Below are 13,266 nucleotides of genomic sequence, written 5' to 3'. Positions count from 1 at the left end.
GCACACACCAAAAAGGGCTACTATACCTCATATTCAAACAAAAACAAATACTGGATGATTTTTAATGGTAAATTTACTAATCAAATACAAAGTGAGAGGCAGAGACTTCTCTATTCATGTTCAAATTTTCCAATCTTCACACACCATAGTCACCCTTCTCAATGCAGCCATCATTCTATCTTTATAACCAATGCCATGTAATATTAAAGTTACAGAAAATGCATTCTTAGGTTACTAGTTTCTCTTTACGCTTTGTGCCCAAGCAAGCAATGTGCAGCCCCACTCCAAGCCCCAACATTGCATTTAGTATGTAACCTTTGTTACATTATTGTGACTACGACTAAAGTGTTTCATCGTATCAGTCAGGCAAAAGAATGACACGCACGTTGACGCATTACCATTAATTCACACGACTAACCAAAAATACTTCAGGTTTCTTTTACCTACCCACGACAGACCGAAAAGATGGGCACTATATGATTTGGTACATCCATGAATACGAGTGTATTACATGATGGGTGAGTGCTGCGATTGAAATTGCACAATGCGAACGAGTGTTACCACACATAGCACTGTCATTATATGGTGCTTAAGAACCAGACCAATTGAAGTAGCCTTGCAACTACAAAGCACTAAACGTAAATGGGCAGTACCTCTGAATTTGGTCCACTTTACGAGGACGGCCCCTGCGACGCTTTGGAGGCACCGGTGGGCTGCTCGTTTCCACTACTAAGTGCAGTGTAGTGGTCTGTGCAGGTGGCTCCTCTACATCCACAGGAAGCATGCGCAGTGTCCGTCTTTCTTCACCCGGAGCTGTTACAACTGCACACATCACACAGCAGGCAGAAGGAGAAAACATTTTCGTTTATATTATGGAGTATATACAGCATCAAGCTTGGGACACACACAAGCATGGGAAAAAAAAAAGCAAGGTCACACAGCTTGAATAACCTCGTTCAGGAAACGACATGGCCTGCATACAATGGACAAGTGCACAAAAGAAAGAAACACACAAAATGGCAATTCAGAGACATAATTGTATAACAGCATCTAGCAGGAACACACATACACAACACTTTGTGGGATGCACAAAGGCAGCAAGATGGACAGGGTGCCTCTCCTACCTACCACCACATAAAAATAAGGGGCTACTATATAACTTACAGCAGCAATTCACTACAACCAATACCTGGCTGTCACTACAGTTAACTAGAATCTAATGAATCTTCAATCATATTATTATAACGAAGCCCTCCAGAGACACAAAACGCTTTATTATTCAGAAGACATTTGAAATAACTGCAAAACATTTTATCAACAGGAGAAACTACAGTCAAACCTTGTAAAAATGAAATCCATCTGACACAAAAATAGGCTTGCTATATCCAAGAATTTTTTATAAATGTATACTTGTGACACTGTTTTAATGGCAAGAATATGTTTCAATTACTTTGTTATAATTGATAATTTGTTAGATCTGTATTCGTCAGATTGAGGTTGACTGTAGTAAGCTTACTGTAATGGAATAGCAGCTTGTTTGTTAAAGCAGGAGGTTTGTCAAGTACATTTTCATAGAAGTAGTAGTGACAAAATAATTTGGCACCTATATATATATATATACATATATATATATATATATATATATATATATATATATAGTACTATTATTTTTTTTTATAGTACAACCACCATTTCTAGGTATGGGTATTTAATTACTCAAACATGAAACAAATCATTACATGATCTTTTAACGCAACTAGTTTCTTGATGCATGTTATGTAGAGTACAATTTTAAGGCACAACATAAATTGAGGCAGGGCTCATCCATATGTTGATAGAATTGGACATGGCAGGCTTGCAGTATCAGCAGTGGCAGTCAAGAAACAATTGTAAACTGCTGATTTACGCATCCGTTGGCTTGATGCTGTGGTCACAAAACATACCATGACTATGACTATGCTGTGCACGCCACTGCGTTGGTCTCACACTTTCATCATTTACTTTGCACCCCTTTGACCTCCCTGTGCTTTTTTCACCCATTAGGTTTCACCCATTAACATCCTCCTCTTCCTGTTTAAGTAGAGGGAGGGGGATACTGTTAGGTTCAGGCAGCCTTGCAAGATATTATGTATTAGGTGGCACCTTACGCTCGAAGTTGTAAGGTGCCACAAAAAAAAAAAAAAATGTTTGACTGAAGTAATCATTCAGATCCATCCATTTACAGAGAAGTTAGGAGCAACTGAACAATGCCGTTACCATGCTGCAAGGAGGTAAGCATCACTGTCGACAGGTAAGAAATATCCTGATTAATCTTTTCACAATTACGCCACATGCATAACATAATTCTGTTCTACCATTGGCATAGCCAGGGAGGTTCAACCCCCCCCCCCAACACACACACACACACACACAAAATTTCTGGCTATGTCCCTGTGTTCTATGTAGGGTACTCCAGTTTAGAAATGTGGGTAGCCACTTGTACAAATGCCCTACTGTTAATGTAAAATGCTACAGGGCAATTTTTTGGGATGCCAAACTTCTTTGCTAATTTCTTCAGACCTACAAATGGCCTATAAATCACCCTTTTCATGAAACTCCACTTGCCACAGTAGAGATAAAACTGCATACACTGGTGAAAATTATCATGCACAAGAACAAAAAACATACCAGCAGAACCTAGTTGCTGCAGTCGGCAGTATAACGGAGAAGCATCTTCAGACTCTTTAGGGGCATTGGGCTCATGACATTCATTTACATGATTCACTATCTCCTCTTCACTCAGAGCGAAACACTGGCACATACTGCAGGCAAAGATGTCACTGACCACACTGTTTTCTGCGGAAAATACAAAGAAACCTTTTCACAATCTGCACATAGCATTATTATTGTAATAAATGTATTCCTATTTAGGATACTGAAAAGTCAAAGAAAAAAAGTGCATTTTCTCTTTAACCGAATTAGGATCTTCCAATGTTTCAGCAGGTGAGAAATGCCGGGGTAGGAGTGGGGGTGAGACATACAAGAACTGCCAAAGGTCAGATGTTACAAAGCTCAAGTAGCCTCAAAATACAGAAAGAAATGTCAACTAGAAACCTGCTGTTACTACTTCCTCATAACATTATTAAGTCCAACTAAACAAATCACATAGCATTAAAAAAAAGAACCCTGTAAATAGTTTTCATACTATTATATATATACCCACTATATTATAATACCCAAATACTCAATATTTGTATACTATTTCACAAATACTCGGTATTTGTATATTCCAGTATAAGTTCCAGTTTAAAATGTTCCTTTAGGGAAGAAGTTGAACAAACAGTGTCTAACCATAAACATGGGTACATATTTTGTCAACTCATTCCAACTTGTTCTTTAGGCTGCATTTCAGAGGTTACGTTTGAGAGGTTAGCACACGCAACAATTCTGCACAGTTAAGTGTCTGAAATTTGATGTGAATGAATGGGAAAAATCTTAGTGCACCAGCATTTATGATACGCACTATAAAATGATGCCGTTCACTATCAACTAAAAGCGCAAGCTCGTACCTGTGGCCTCGAATGAGAAACTTTCTGTAACTACAATGGTCTGAGAGTCAGTTGCAATACCACTGTCATTGGCAGAGGCCAGGTGACTCCCACTGCCTTGAGTAGATTGTTCAGTATCCATATCCTGCTCAAGAGGCATCTCCTCGTCAGCAGGTTCGGACCCTTCAACAGAAACAAGCACTATAGTGAGGCAGACTAGCATAATTTGTCCAGTGTGGCAAAAATGCAGCGCATTTCTCAAAATTATTGCAAACATTGAAGTCGAGAAGAGAAATCCACATGGACCAAACTCTGCCACCATGAACACGTCAAAAGACCGAGTGGCCATGTTATACTTCATGCATATTACACTTCCAAGTTAGATCCACGTAGTGGTTATATGCGTGACCAAATATACTTGGAGCAAGAAAAAAAGAAGCCACATCCAGATTTTCGCGTATATACATACAATGAGGAAAGAACATACAGCTACGTCACTTTCGCAGTCACACTGCTTTCCTTAATAGGCAAGCACGTACGGCATGCCCTACAAGTGATATATGCACTGCCAGAATGTGCTCCCCAACGTGCACCACTAGGCTAGTGCCAGAGGCACTCACCTTGTGTGTCTGTTGCATGTTGCTGTTGTGCATGATGGGCTAAGTCATCTTCAGTGTGAAAGACGGCAGAGCAGTGGCCACAGCTAATAGAGCCCAGGGAGTTCTTGTGATCCACAAACTTGCCAATGTCATGGAAGCCCATGTGGCACACACCACAGATGAAGACATCCATGGTACGGTTGAGCAATGACAAGAGCAGTAGCTTAGTCGCCGCTCTTCACGCATGTAGGCAGAGCGCACTGCATGGAGAAGCAAAACAGTCATTAAAGACCCTCGGCATTAGCAAACATGTTGGCAATCGAGCACCGTAGAGCACAGTTTCCCATTGGTGCGGCCACTCAATAACAATTTGATCAATGGTAAGACCAGACAGGGCCGTAACTAAGGAGGGGGGTTGAGAAGGTTCTCGCACCCCCCAAAATTTTTGCATGCTTTAACTTTTCGGGTGACACTAAAATACTTTCACGCCTTTACAGTGACCACCAGTTGCCAAAGTTAGCCGTTCTACACACAAACACTGCCCAAAAAAAATTCTTGGGTAGTACGGCCTTGAGAGCAGACAGAATTAAATAAGTTCCTTTGCCATTAATTTGATACTTGAGAGCATATGGCAGAGTTAAACGTGACGTGTTATAGAACCCTGTAGCGAATGCGAATCTACACATTACATGTTAAAGGGACTGACAACTGGACATCACATGTGATTAGATCATAATAGAAATGAAAAGACCATGAATATTAGCAACAGATTCAAGCATCCATTTCAGATCAGAGTAGGATTTATATTTATAAACCGAGTTAAAAAGTCGCAAAAAACTGGTGTGTCGTGCAGCCTAGCAGCCTTGAAGCTGGATTATGGAGTCATTCACCTTGCTGTTCGTAGTCTGATGCTTTCATGTGCACCATAATTAGTTCTCGAGATTTGAGTATGTATATTATTATCCCTCACCAATCTATACTGTGCTGCTTGTGAGGTAAAAGGAGTTGCCTGTTGAGAAGCGGCGCTGGCTTCGCGGCAACTAGTGGAACATGTCAAGGTGCGGCACATGTGTGCACTCCGCGCACGCATGTGCAGCAAACTTCCATGCACAAACACAAACCACTCTTGCGCTCACCTCCCACTTTTTCCAGCATGTGTTGTGTGTATGCGACTTCATAATCACCGGAGAGAAAAAAAATTTTATTATAAAAGTGTCACTGTTTTTCCACATCGTCCATGATTAGACACTCCAACTGGTATGCTTTCCGTTGTGCTAAGGAAAACAGGTACCACAAAAACTGGTTGTCGGTCCCTTTAAACAAGAAATAAATGCGACTTATAAAAACAATGTTTCTTAAACTAGCAGCGCAAAATGACTCTATGGATTGTGTTAATATTACAGGGCATTTGTGATGCACTTTACCAAAAAAGAAATAAAACAATATTCGACAATAATATCCATAAAATTGGCATACCAAGAATGAAGGGTAGGCGCACATCCCTTTAATTTGGGAGAGTTTGAAGAGTTTAGAATAAATGTAAAAGTAAGTTCTCGGAGTGTTTTCATGTGAGCTGAAATGAGGAAACGACAGCAGCCCGTAGTAATGACAAATTGGAATGCATAGGCGATTTCTTACGCATACAACGCGCATAGCGTCTGTAGATGTTACGCAAAATTGAAGGAGGTCATACAGTTATACACGAAAGCATTACTGCTGCAACATAACAAGGCGTTGTACTGGGCTGGTTGGTCGCGTCGCCAGTTTGTCCCGTCCTTTTCTTATCCTTGTTTTTTGTGTTTTACACTGTTTTTTTTTTCTCCGTTTTGACATTACTGCTGTGCCATAAGTGCCGTGAAACAAGCACCAAGTTTACCGAGCAGCCCACACCTCCTGTGATCTATTACTGAAAACATGTCGTGAACGTCTAGCAGATGAACTTCGGTTACCACCAAACCGCGCGTTATATACAGTTTTGCAAAGATTTGGCAGTTGGGCAATTATCACTCACTTCTACACCCAACTGAGAGGATGATATGAAGGTGACGCTCAGACCCTTTGAACACTCTGCTAAGGTATTTCATTTCGAGAGCTTGAGCAACCACTAAGCTAAAGATGGATCGCTTTAGCATGCTTAGCACAATTAAGAAATGAAATGCGCCGGTAATCACGCAAGTTAGGCCCGATGTACTCCATAAAGAGACTACGCAACGATGCCGAATCGTCTGCTCGTAATTTTTAAAACTATGATCAGCACTGCGTATTTTCGCACGCAGGACCTTGGCTCATGCACCACCAAAAAACATGAATGTGGCCATAGCATTACAAAATGTAGCTGAAAGAAGCACACCACTTCGCAAAATGTGATTTGCATTCACACAGCAAAGCGCACTGTAATTGTAGACAGCGAAAGACGTCCGCGAAATTCCGTTCACAGCGGCTGTGAACGAATCAGCGGCCATTTTTCAGTCACAGTCTCTGCTCAGTTATTTTCGCCTCCGCTGAACGCCTCACTCTCCGTGTTATGCTCACTGATACATCGCGCTGAAAACGCACAAATTTAGTTCTCAACCAATAACGATACAACTGCTACCACAAGACGACGTAATGTCGACAGTCGGGAAATTCTACGCCCGTGAACTTACGACTTACCCGATCTTCGTAGAGATTAGGCCTAACCTAGGCGGCCTACAAGCTGCCTACAATGGAAAACCACGTGACCGCATGACGTTGTCATGACAACCACAGCGGCGTTGCATAAACCAGCGACAGCGGGTTTACATGCGATGAGCTTTCTTACGGAGGAGAAAGGCACGTAAGTTTACTACTGATTATATTGTAATGCCAATGGAAGACGACATAGATGCTCTTCTGGACGATGTCGAAGCAAAGTACTGTGAACACATTCGCCAGCAAGCATCTGCGCCTACAGCTGGGTAACGCACTGCATGCAGCTTCTTTCGCTAGATTATGTGCATCACGATGAGTTATTGGTTTTCAGAACTTCTTCTGATGACAGCATTGAAGAAGCTATAAATGAAATATGCAGAGTCCCGGGGTTGAACGTATGTACAATACTGTGATCTGCAAGCGGTGCATATACATGTAGCTTATCGCGTCTCTTCATTTTTTTTTTTTTTTGGACAGGTTCCCGAGAGTGATCTCACCAAAAGTAAGCTAAACGGTCGCAAAGATATCCAGTAAGTCAACTAATTTGTATGCCCTCTCGCGCCACGAGATGATCCGGCTGCACCATTGTGTGTTGTCATTTTGTTATTAGGTGTTATATGGTCTACCTTGGCGGCACGGATGTCGTCTTTGGCGTGTCGACGAGTGCATCAAGGAGGTTCTCGCATTATATAGCCATCGGCATACGTTTGAATTCGGAGACCAATGCAGAGCGATAAGCGAATGTTTCTTAAATTAACTGCAGGGCCTGCAGTCATATTCACTGCTGCAAGTGCGACTTCCAAGTTGCTGTATTCGAAGATTTTGTCTGGGGCGAGACAACAGACTATCTGTTCTTCAGGAACACTTTTCCCGACGTAAAGAAACTTCGCTCAAGGCTTGTCCGGAAACTTGGTACAGCAATGATTTACTTATTAAGCTTGATGTAGTACCATAGTTTAAGGAAAACCTGCTAGTGTGTTCTGTGCTGCTGCTATGCAGGTTGGCGGGCCTATTGCTGTCAGTGCCACTGGCGCTCCGTGGTAGAACTTGAATCCGCTCAACAACGGAGGCTTCCTTGGATGTGTGCTCGCCATTAGGGGAAAACCGTACCAGACGTTGCAGGAAAGATTTAGTCTACAGTTGCCCCAGGACTGGCGCCCAAGGTTCACTTGTGCACGCCCTTTTTATTTACTGCGAGTTAATGCATGTTTCTCATTACCCTCACACATAATGCTAGATCTTTGAGAAAGTGAGCCTATGCCAAGGGGACAGATGGAACCCTAGTATTGAGGCAGTATATGAATTATAGGCATTAAATTAGGGCAGGTATTGCAAAAAAATAAAGATAGGAATAAAGCATTTTATCCAGGTATCAACGACACAATATTCGCATTTTTCTTTATAGTTAACTTTATTTTTAAAGATTGCCCAAGGCTATCTGCTAATAGTAGGTAGTTTCCATATAAACAGATTTGAAAGAACCAAAATGAATTGGTATGTTGTGTTTCAGGAATTTTTACTGGACCAAATAAAGCATTAGAAAACCACAGTTCTGCCAAATGAGCACTGCATACTCCTTCAACAGTGTTTTATGCCAGCATCATGGTAACACTGCATCTCTGTGCACCCATCGTTGATCCTTAGAGGTAGTGCGATTTCTTTCGTTGCATATTTAATCTAGCAGGACACCACACAGCAGTGTGCTGTTGTTAAAAGTGAAGGTTTGTGAACCCTCCTGGACTTATCTGGTTGTGACTTCTGCTGCTGTACTGCCAAGTAGCTCGCATAAAAAAAAAAAAGCGTGCGTGTCCGACGATGGAATCAAACATCACCATTTCTGCACGACAGCCTCATGCTCTGATCATTAGATCAAAATTGCACACACCTCTTTGATACAATGCATGCATCACATGACATGACACCAAGAACATGTGTGTACACACCAGTTTCTATTGGGCCACAGACACAAGTGTGAAATTGGCTAATAGTAGCAAACCTTATCACAGTCTTTCACATCACAGATCTCTCTGCATACATTTCCCCTGAATATCATTTTCTTGAGAATTATTGGCTTCATGATACTGCTGCATTGATGTATAACAGTGTGCACGAACTGCTTTTTAGAATACAACCATATTTGGAGGACAGCATTCTCCACCAAGCTAAACATTGTCCAGCAAAACGGAAAGCCCACGCCACTGTACATAAATTACTTCAGACGAGGAAAACTATTTTTAGAGCACAAAAATGGGACAGATTTTACCTGCATCTCGTTCAACTTTATGCACACTAAAAAAATTTGTTCTTGCTCGTTATGTTTCACCAACTAGCACAAGCTGCCACCTTGTCACTGTGTACATCCTTGTCAAAGAGGATGAGGCAAACCATTGTAATATAATAATTGATGGGGTTTAACATCCCAAAACAATGACACGATTATGAGCGACGCTGTAGTGGAGGGCTCCGGAAATTTTGACCACCAGTGGTTCTTTAACATGCACCTAAATCTAAGTACACGGGCCTCAAGCATCTTTGCCTACATCGAAAATGTGGCCGGGATTTGATCCCGAGACGTTCAGGTCAGCAGTCGAGCACCATAACCACTTAACCACCATGGCGGGTGAGGCAAACCATCGTGTGGAAATGAAAACCTCCATACTGCTGCCCTTACAGAGCCCACATGGCACACTGAAGTTTTTAAAGGAGTACTGGCACAATCCGAGACATTGCAAAAGTGACATTTTTCGTTTCCTTGGTAAGCAGTATTAACGCTCTCCACACACCGGAGTCGGAAAACATGTATAAAATATTTTACTTTGATTTTAAAGTTTTCGTCACTCAGAATCTTCAAGCCAGCCCCACCGCAATGGACGTTATCTCGACAAGTCAACGCAAGTTCCAGAGTTTGCGAACTCTGCGTCGTGCATTCACCCTAAATCGCAGAAATCACTGTCAGGGTCAGTGGACGACAATTCACTCATCGTTGTTAGCGTGCATCACGAGCAGGTGACAGATCTGCCGCTAGCACGTCGCAAGTTGCGGTCTCCCAGCGTTACACTGCAATGACACGTCACCGAGAAGCCACCCCCTCAATATCTAAACTGAGTCTTTTTAAGGCAGCGATATTAAAAATATATTCGATGCATTCCCAGATGCCACAATACTCTTTTTGGGGTACTCAACACCAGTGCTTTTATTTAGAGCAACAATCAGAAAATATTTAAAATTCGTGTCAGTACTCATTTAAGGGTGCCAGAAAATTTGCGCACCAGTTTATGGTTGCACAATGTCGGAGGAATTCAACACTGAACCTTGCCATTGCTGTCAGTGCTTCATCATTGACTACTATCACTCACTAAAACATGGCAAATACAGATGGGCTTTGAACGTTTTTCGAGAAACATACGATTAATCAAGTTTAAAGCCCATGCAGGTAATGTGCACTCAAAATTTTCATAAAATTAAATGTGCAGTGACCTTTAGAGTCTCGTGAACAGCGAACAGTTAAGCGTTGTCTACCATTTAATGTGTTCCAGTTAAAATGTTTAGTCGAGAACTTTCAAATGGTGCAATTTCTGATTACGATCCAAACTGGCAGAAGAGACATGAAACGTCCAAAAGTGGCTCATTTCATAAGAGACTGGGTCAGAAAGAGCGGCATGCAGGAGAGTTGTGTACAGCCAGCTATTTTGCTTTTCTTTTTCTGTGTCTGTATCATGTACAACAGACTTGGCCTTACTTCTTTTCAATGATTATAACTTCGACCACAGCCACGAATGCTACCCACTGCACCTGCCACTGAGACAAATATTCAAGAAAGTTGGCTGCTGCCCAATTGTCCAAAACATTCGCAAGACATTCCGAGAGCAGTGTAATGTATTTCAGATGAGCTTCCGCGTTTTAACAGCGGAGCTGTTTAAGCTTTCCATTGCACCGGGTAGTGTGAACAGAAATTATCATCATGAACCGGTGCACGCTCTCTTTGTCGTCGTCTTCCTCCTCGTCCTCTTCTGCTTTGCTCCCAGAACACGTGCGAAGATATGTCCAGTGTGGAATGCAATAACTCATATGGGCAAGAGTACACAGAGAGAGAAAGAGCAAGAGAAATAGAGAAAGAAAGGAAAAGCGAGAAGTTCTTGGCAAGGCGGGATTCGAACCCGCGTACCCATGATCCCAAAGGCAGGTGTCACAACCACTCGACTATCCAGGCACGCTAGCAGAACCAGCATAGCATTTCATAGTATAGCATAGCAAGGGGGTAGGAAAGAGAAGTGAGGGGTTAGGAGTTGAGAGAAAGGAGGATGGGAGAGGGTAAAGCAGAGCATATAACTAAAGAGAAATGGAGTAGGAAAAAGGGAAGACAGAAAGAGAATCCAACAAAAGAGAGGGAAAGAAATAGAGAGAAAAAAAGAAAGGCAAGAAATAGAAAGAGTGAGAAAGAAATACATATGGAGAGAAAGAAAGAAATGCAAATAAACAGAGACAAAAAAAAAGATAGACAAAACAAAGGAGAGAAAAAGAAAGGAAGGAAGAAAGAGAGAAACACAGAAGGCCGCGCAGCTCCATGCCTCCTTCAGGCTTGGCACAACTAGTGCAAAGCTGCCCAGAGTTTTTTATTGGATGAAGAGGGTTTTATCCTTCAATGTATACCTCATCAAGTTAGCAGAGCTGATTCAAGGTTTCTGCCTATTTGTACGAAATGCAAGAAAAGGGGGGAAAAAAAACTCATTGCTCACATTCAGAGGCAATTTTTTTAGAGAGGGCACAGTGGTCAATTTATTTATTTTTTTTAACATAAGACAAGGTAACGGAAGTTCCCTGTAAGACCTTTGTTTCTGCAATAACCTTGTGGAAACATTAATATTTCTCTAGAACTATTATCACTATGAGCTACAATGCACAATTGCCATGCATGTAGCATGCCATGCATGCATGTTGCATGCAACATGCATGCAAAGCGCTTGCATGTTGCAACTCGTACTAGACACGATAGCGCTTACCCAATGCTCAGCAGGTACACAGGAAAGAAGCACTTGGCCTATCGTCCATGGCTCAGAATAAAAATTGCTTTCCTCTGCTGGCTTCCGCTGCAGTGTCAATAGACACTTAGAAGAAAACTCACAACAAATTCTGAGTTAAAGGATACTTTTTTTATTGATAAGGAAACTGAGGGATTTTAGCCTTCTCAAGATGTACTCTTAAAGGAGTACTGACAAAATTTTGAAGGAGAGAACTTTTGGGATAGATTTGTGTGGACACACACACACAGTCTACTAAATATCAATGGCTGATAATAGTGCAAACCGTATGTAAGATCAATTTTAAAATTTGTCTCATGCAACTGCAGGGAAAACGGACCACCTCATGACATCGACACCAACTTGATTCCAATGTAAACAACTAACAACCACTTACATCACGAGTTTGTCTTGGCTGCCATGCTCCTTGCATGCTCTTTCCCGCAGTTGTTAAACGGCACCACACGTGGAGAGTGCATCACAGTCCTGTGTGCTCACATGACCATATGTGTTTACATAAAAACACCACAGGGTCCCACCTCTCTATGAAACCAAAACTGCGACTGGGCGCTATAAAATCATCTCTAAATAACTAACCGATGCGTGCTCGAGCAAATGGAAATTTCCAGCCGTTATAAGAGAGTCATTAGCTACAAACTGCAACAAAAAAAAAACCAAGATGCAATATTTTTGTGTCATTACTTCAAGAAACAATCAAGCACACAGCATTGCTGTGATCAATCAGTTCAGTGCATGAAAAATGCTTCAGATTCACTTTTACAGCAACACACGACACCACTCCATTTAAAGCAAAGCTTTGGCTAGCGTTTCGAAAGCGGCTAGTATCGAAAATCCAAAAGTAAGCGCAATTATCACCTGCAATTTCAATCCACATTCAATTTCGGGAAAATGTGCACTGCAGAGAAACCCATATTTGATGTTCACAACATTTAGTTATTGTATATTTGTTCATTTTGCATTTGAGGTTGCCACCATTCAAAAGAAAAACCAGTAAACTTTTTGTGCATAGAGCGTAGGGAATCTAACAATTTATTTGTAGTCATGTGGGAAGACAAAAGACCCACTCCTAGAAGATAAAACGTTATAAGACTATCGGTATTTTGCGTATGCAGAAGTACCAAATAAATTTCCAACTTTTTTTTTTTCTTGGAATTAAGCGCCTAAATAGTGAAGGCATAGAAAAAAATACTGCTAAGTCGCAGAGTGCCCCAACCCATTTGATACAATTGCTACAATATACTACACAAACTAGCCTCAGTTTCAATTGCAAGAAGGCATCTGTGCTTTGAGGTGGCGGTCAAGTGGGAGCAGGACACCATTTTGTCTGTTGCTTCAGCTCACTTGGTTGTCTGCTGTGCTGCTGCAATTTTACATGCAATGCATACCAGCATAGCTGACAATCTAATTAGCCAACATAGACATTAGCATTTT

At 41.6% G+C, this 13,266-nt stretch overlaps 2 protein-coding genes across 3 annotated transcripts in view; one reads left to right on the top strand and one right to left on the bottom strand.

Annotated features, from left to right (window-relative positions):
* LOC119377260 (zinc finger protein ZFAT) overlaps window positions 1–6,795 on the bottom strand; it is a 48,031-nt gene extending 41,236 nt beyond the window's left edge. Inside the window, exons 1-5 of one of the 2 annotated variants that reach the window (XM_037646825.2) lie at window positions 6,779–6,795; window positions 4,148–4,386; window positions 3,609–3,710; window positions 2,668–2,835; window positions 654–822 (exon numbers count right to left, since the gene is read on the bottom strand). In XM_037646825.2, the coding sequence (XP_037502753.1) occupies window positions 654–822; window positions 2,668–2,835; window positions 3,609–3,710; window positions 4,148–4,319 (611 nt within the window). In that variant the 5' untranslated portion in view covers window positions 4,320–4,386; window positions 6,779–6,795. Of the gene's footprint in view, window positions 1–653; window positions 823–2,667; window positions 2,836–3,548; window positions 3,711–4,147; window positions 4,387–6,778 lie in introns of both variants that reach the window. The other variant, XM_037646813.2, reaches the window with a different exon arrangement.
* On the top strand, window positions 6,584–8,350 carry LOC119377297 (cilia- and flagella-associated protein 418). The gene is made up of 6 exons (XM_037646833.2): window positions 6,584–7,062; window positions 7,128–7,191; window positions 7,274–7,326; window positions 7,407–7,472; window positions 7,560–7,708; window positions 7,796–8,350. The coding sequence occupies exons 1-6, from the start codon at window positions 6,968–6,970 to the stop codon at window positions 7,891–7,893; spliced, it is 525 nt and encodes a 174-aa protein (XP_037502761.1). The 5' UTR covers window positions 6,584–6,967; the 3' UTR covers window positions 7,894–8,350.
* The last annotated feature ends 4,916 nt before the right edge of the window (window positions 8,351–13,266 follow it).

This window comes from Rhipicephalus sanguineus, chromosome 1, assembly GCF_013339695.2.
Source record: "Rhipicephalus sanguineus isolate Rsan-2018 chromosome 1, BIME_Rsan_1.4, whole genome shotgun sequence".
Lineage (NCBI taxonomy): Eukaryota > Metazoa > Arthropoda > Arachnida > Ixodida > Ixodidae > Rhipicephalus > Rhipicephalus sanguineus.
This window is presented reverse-complemented; position numbering and strand designations above follow the sequence as displayed.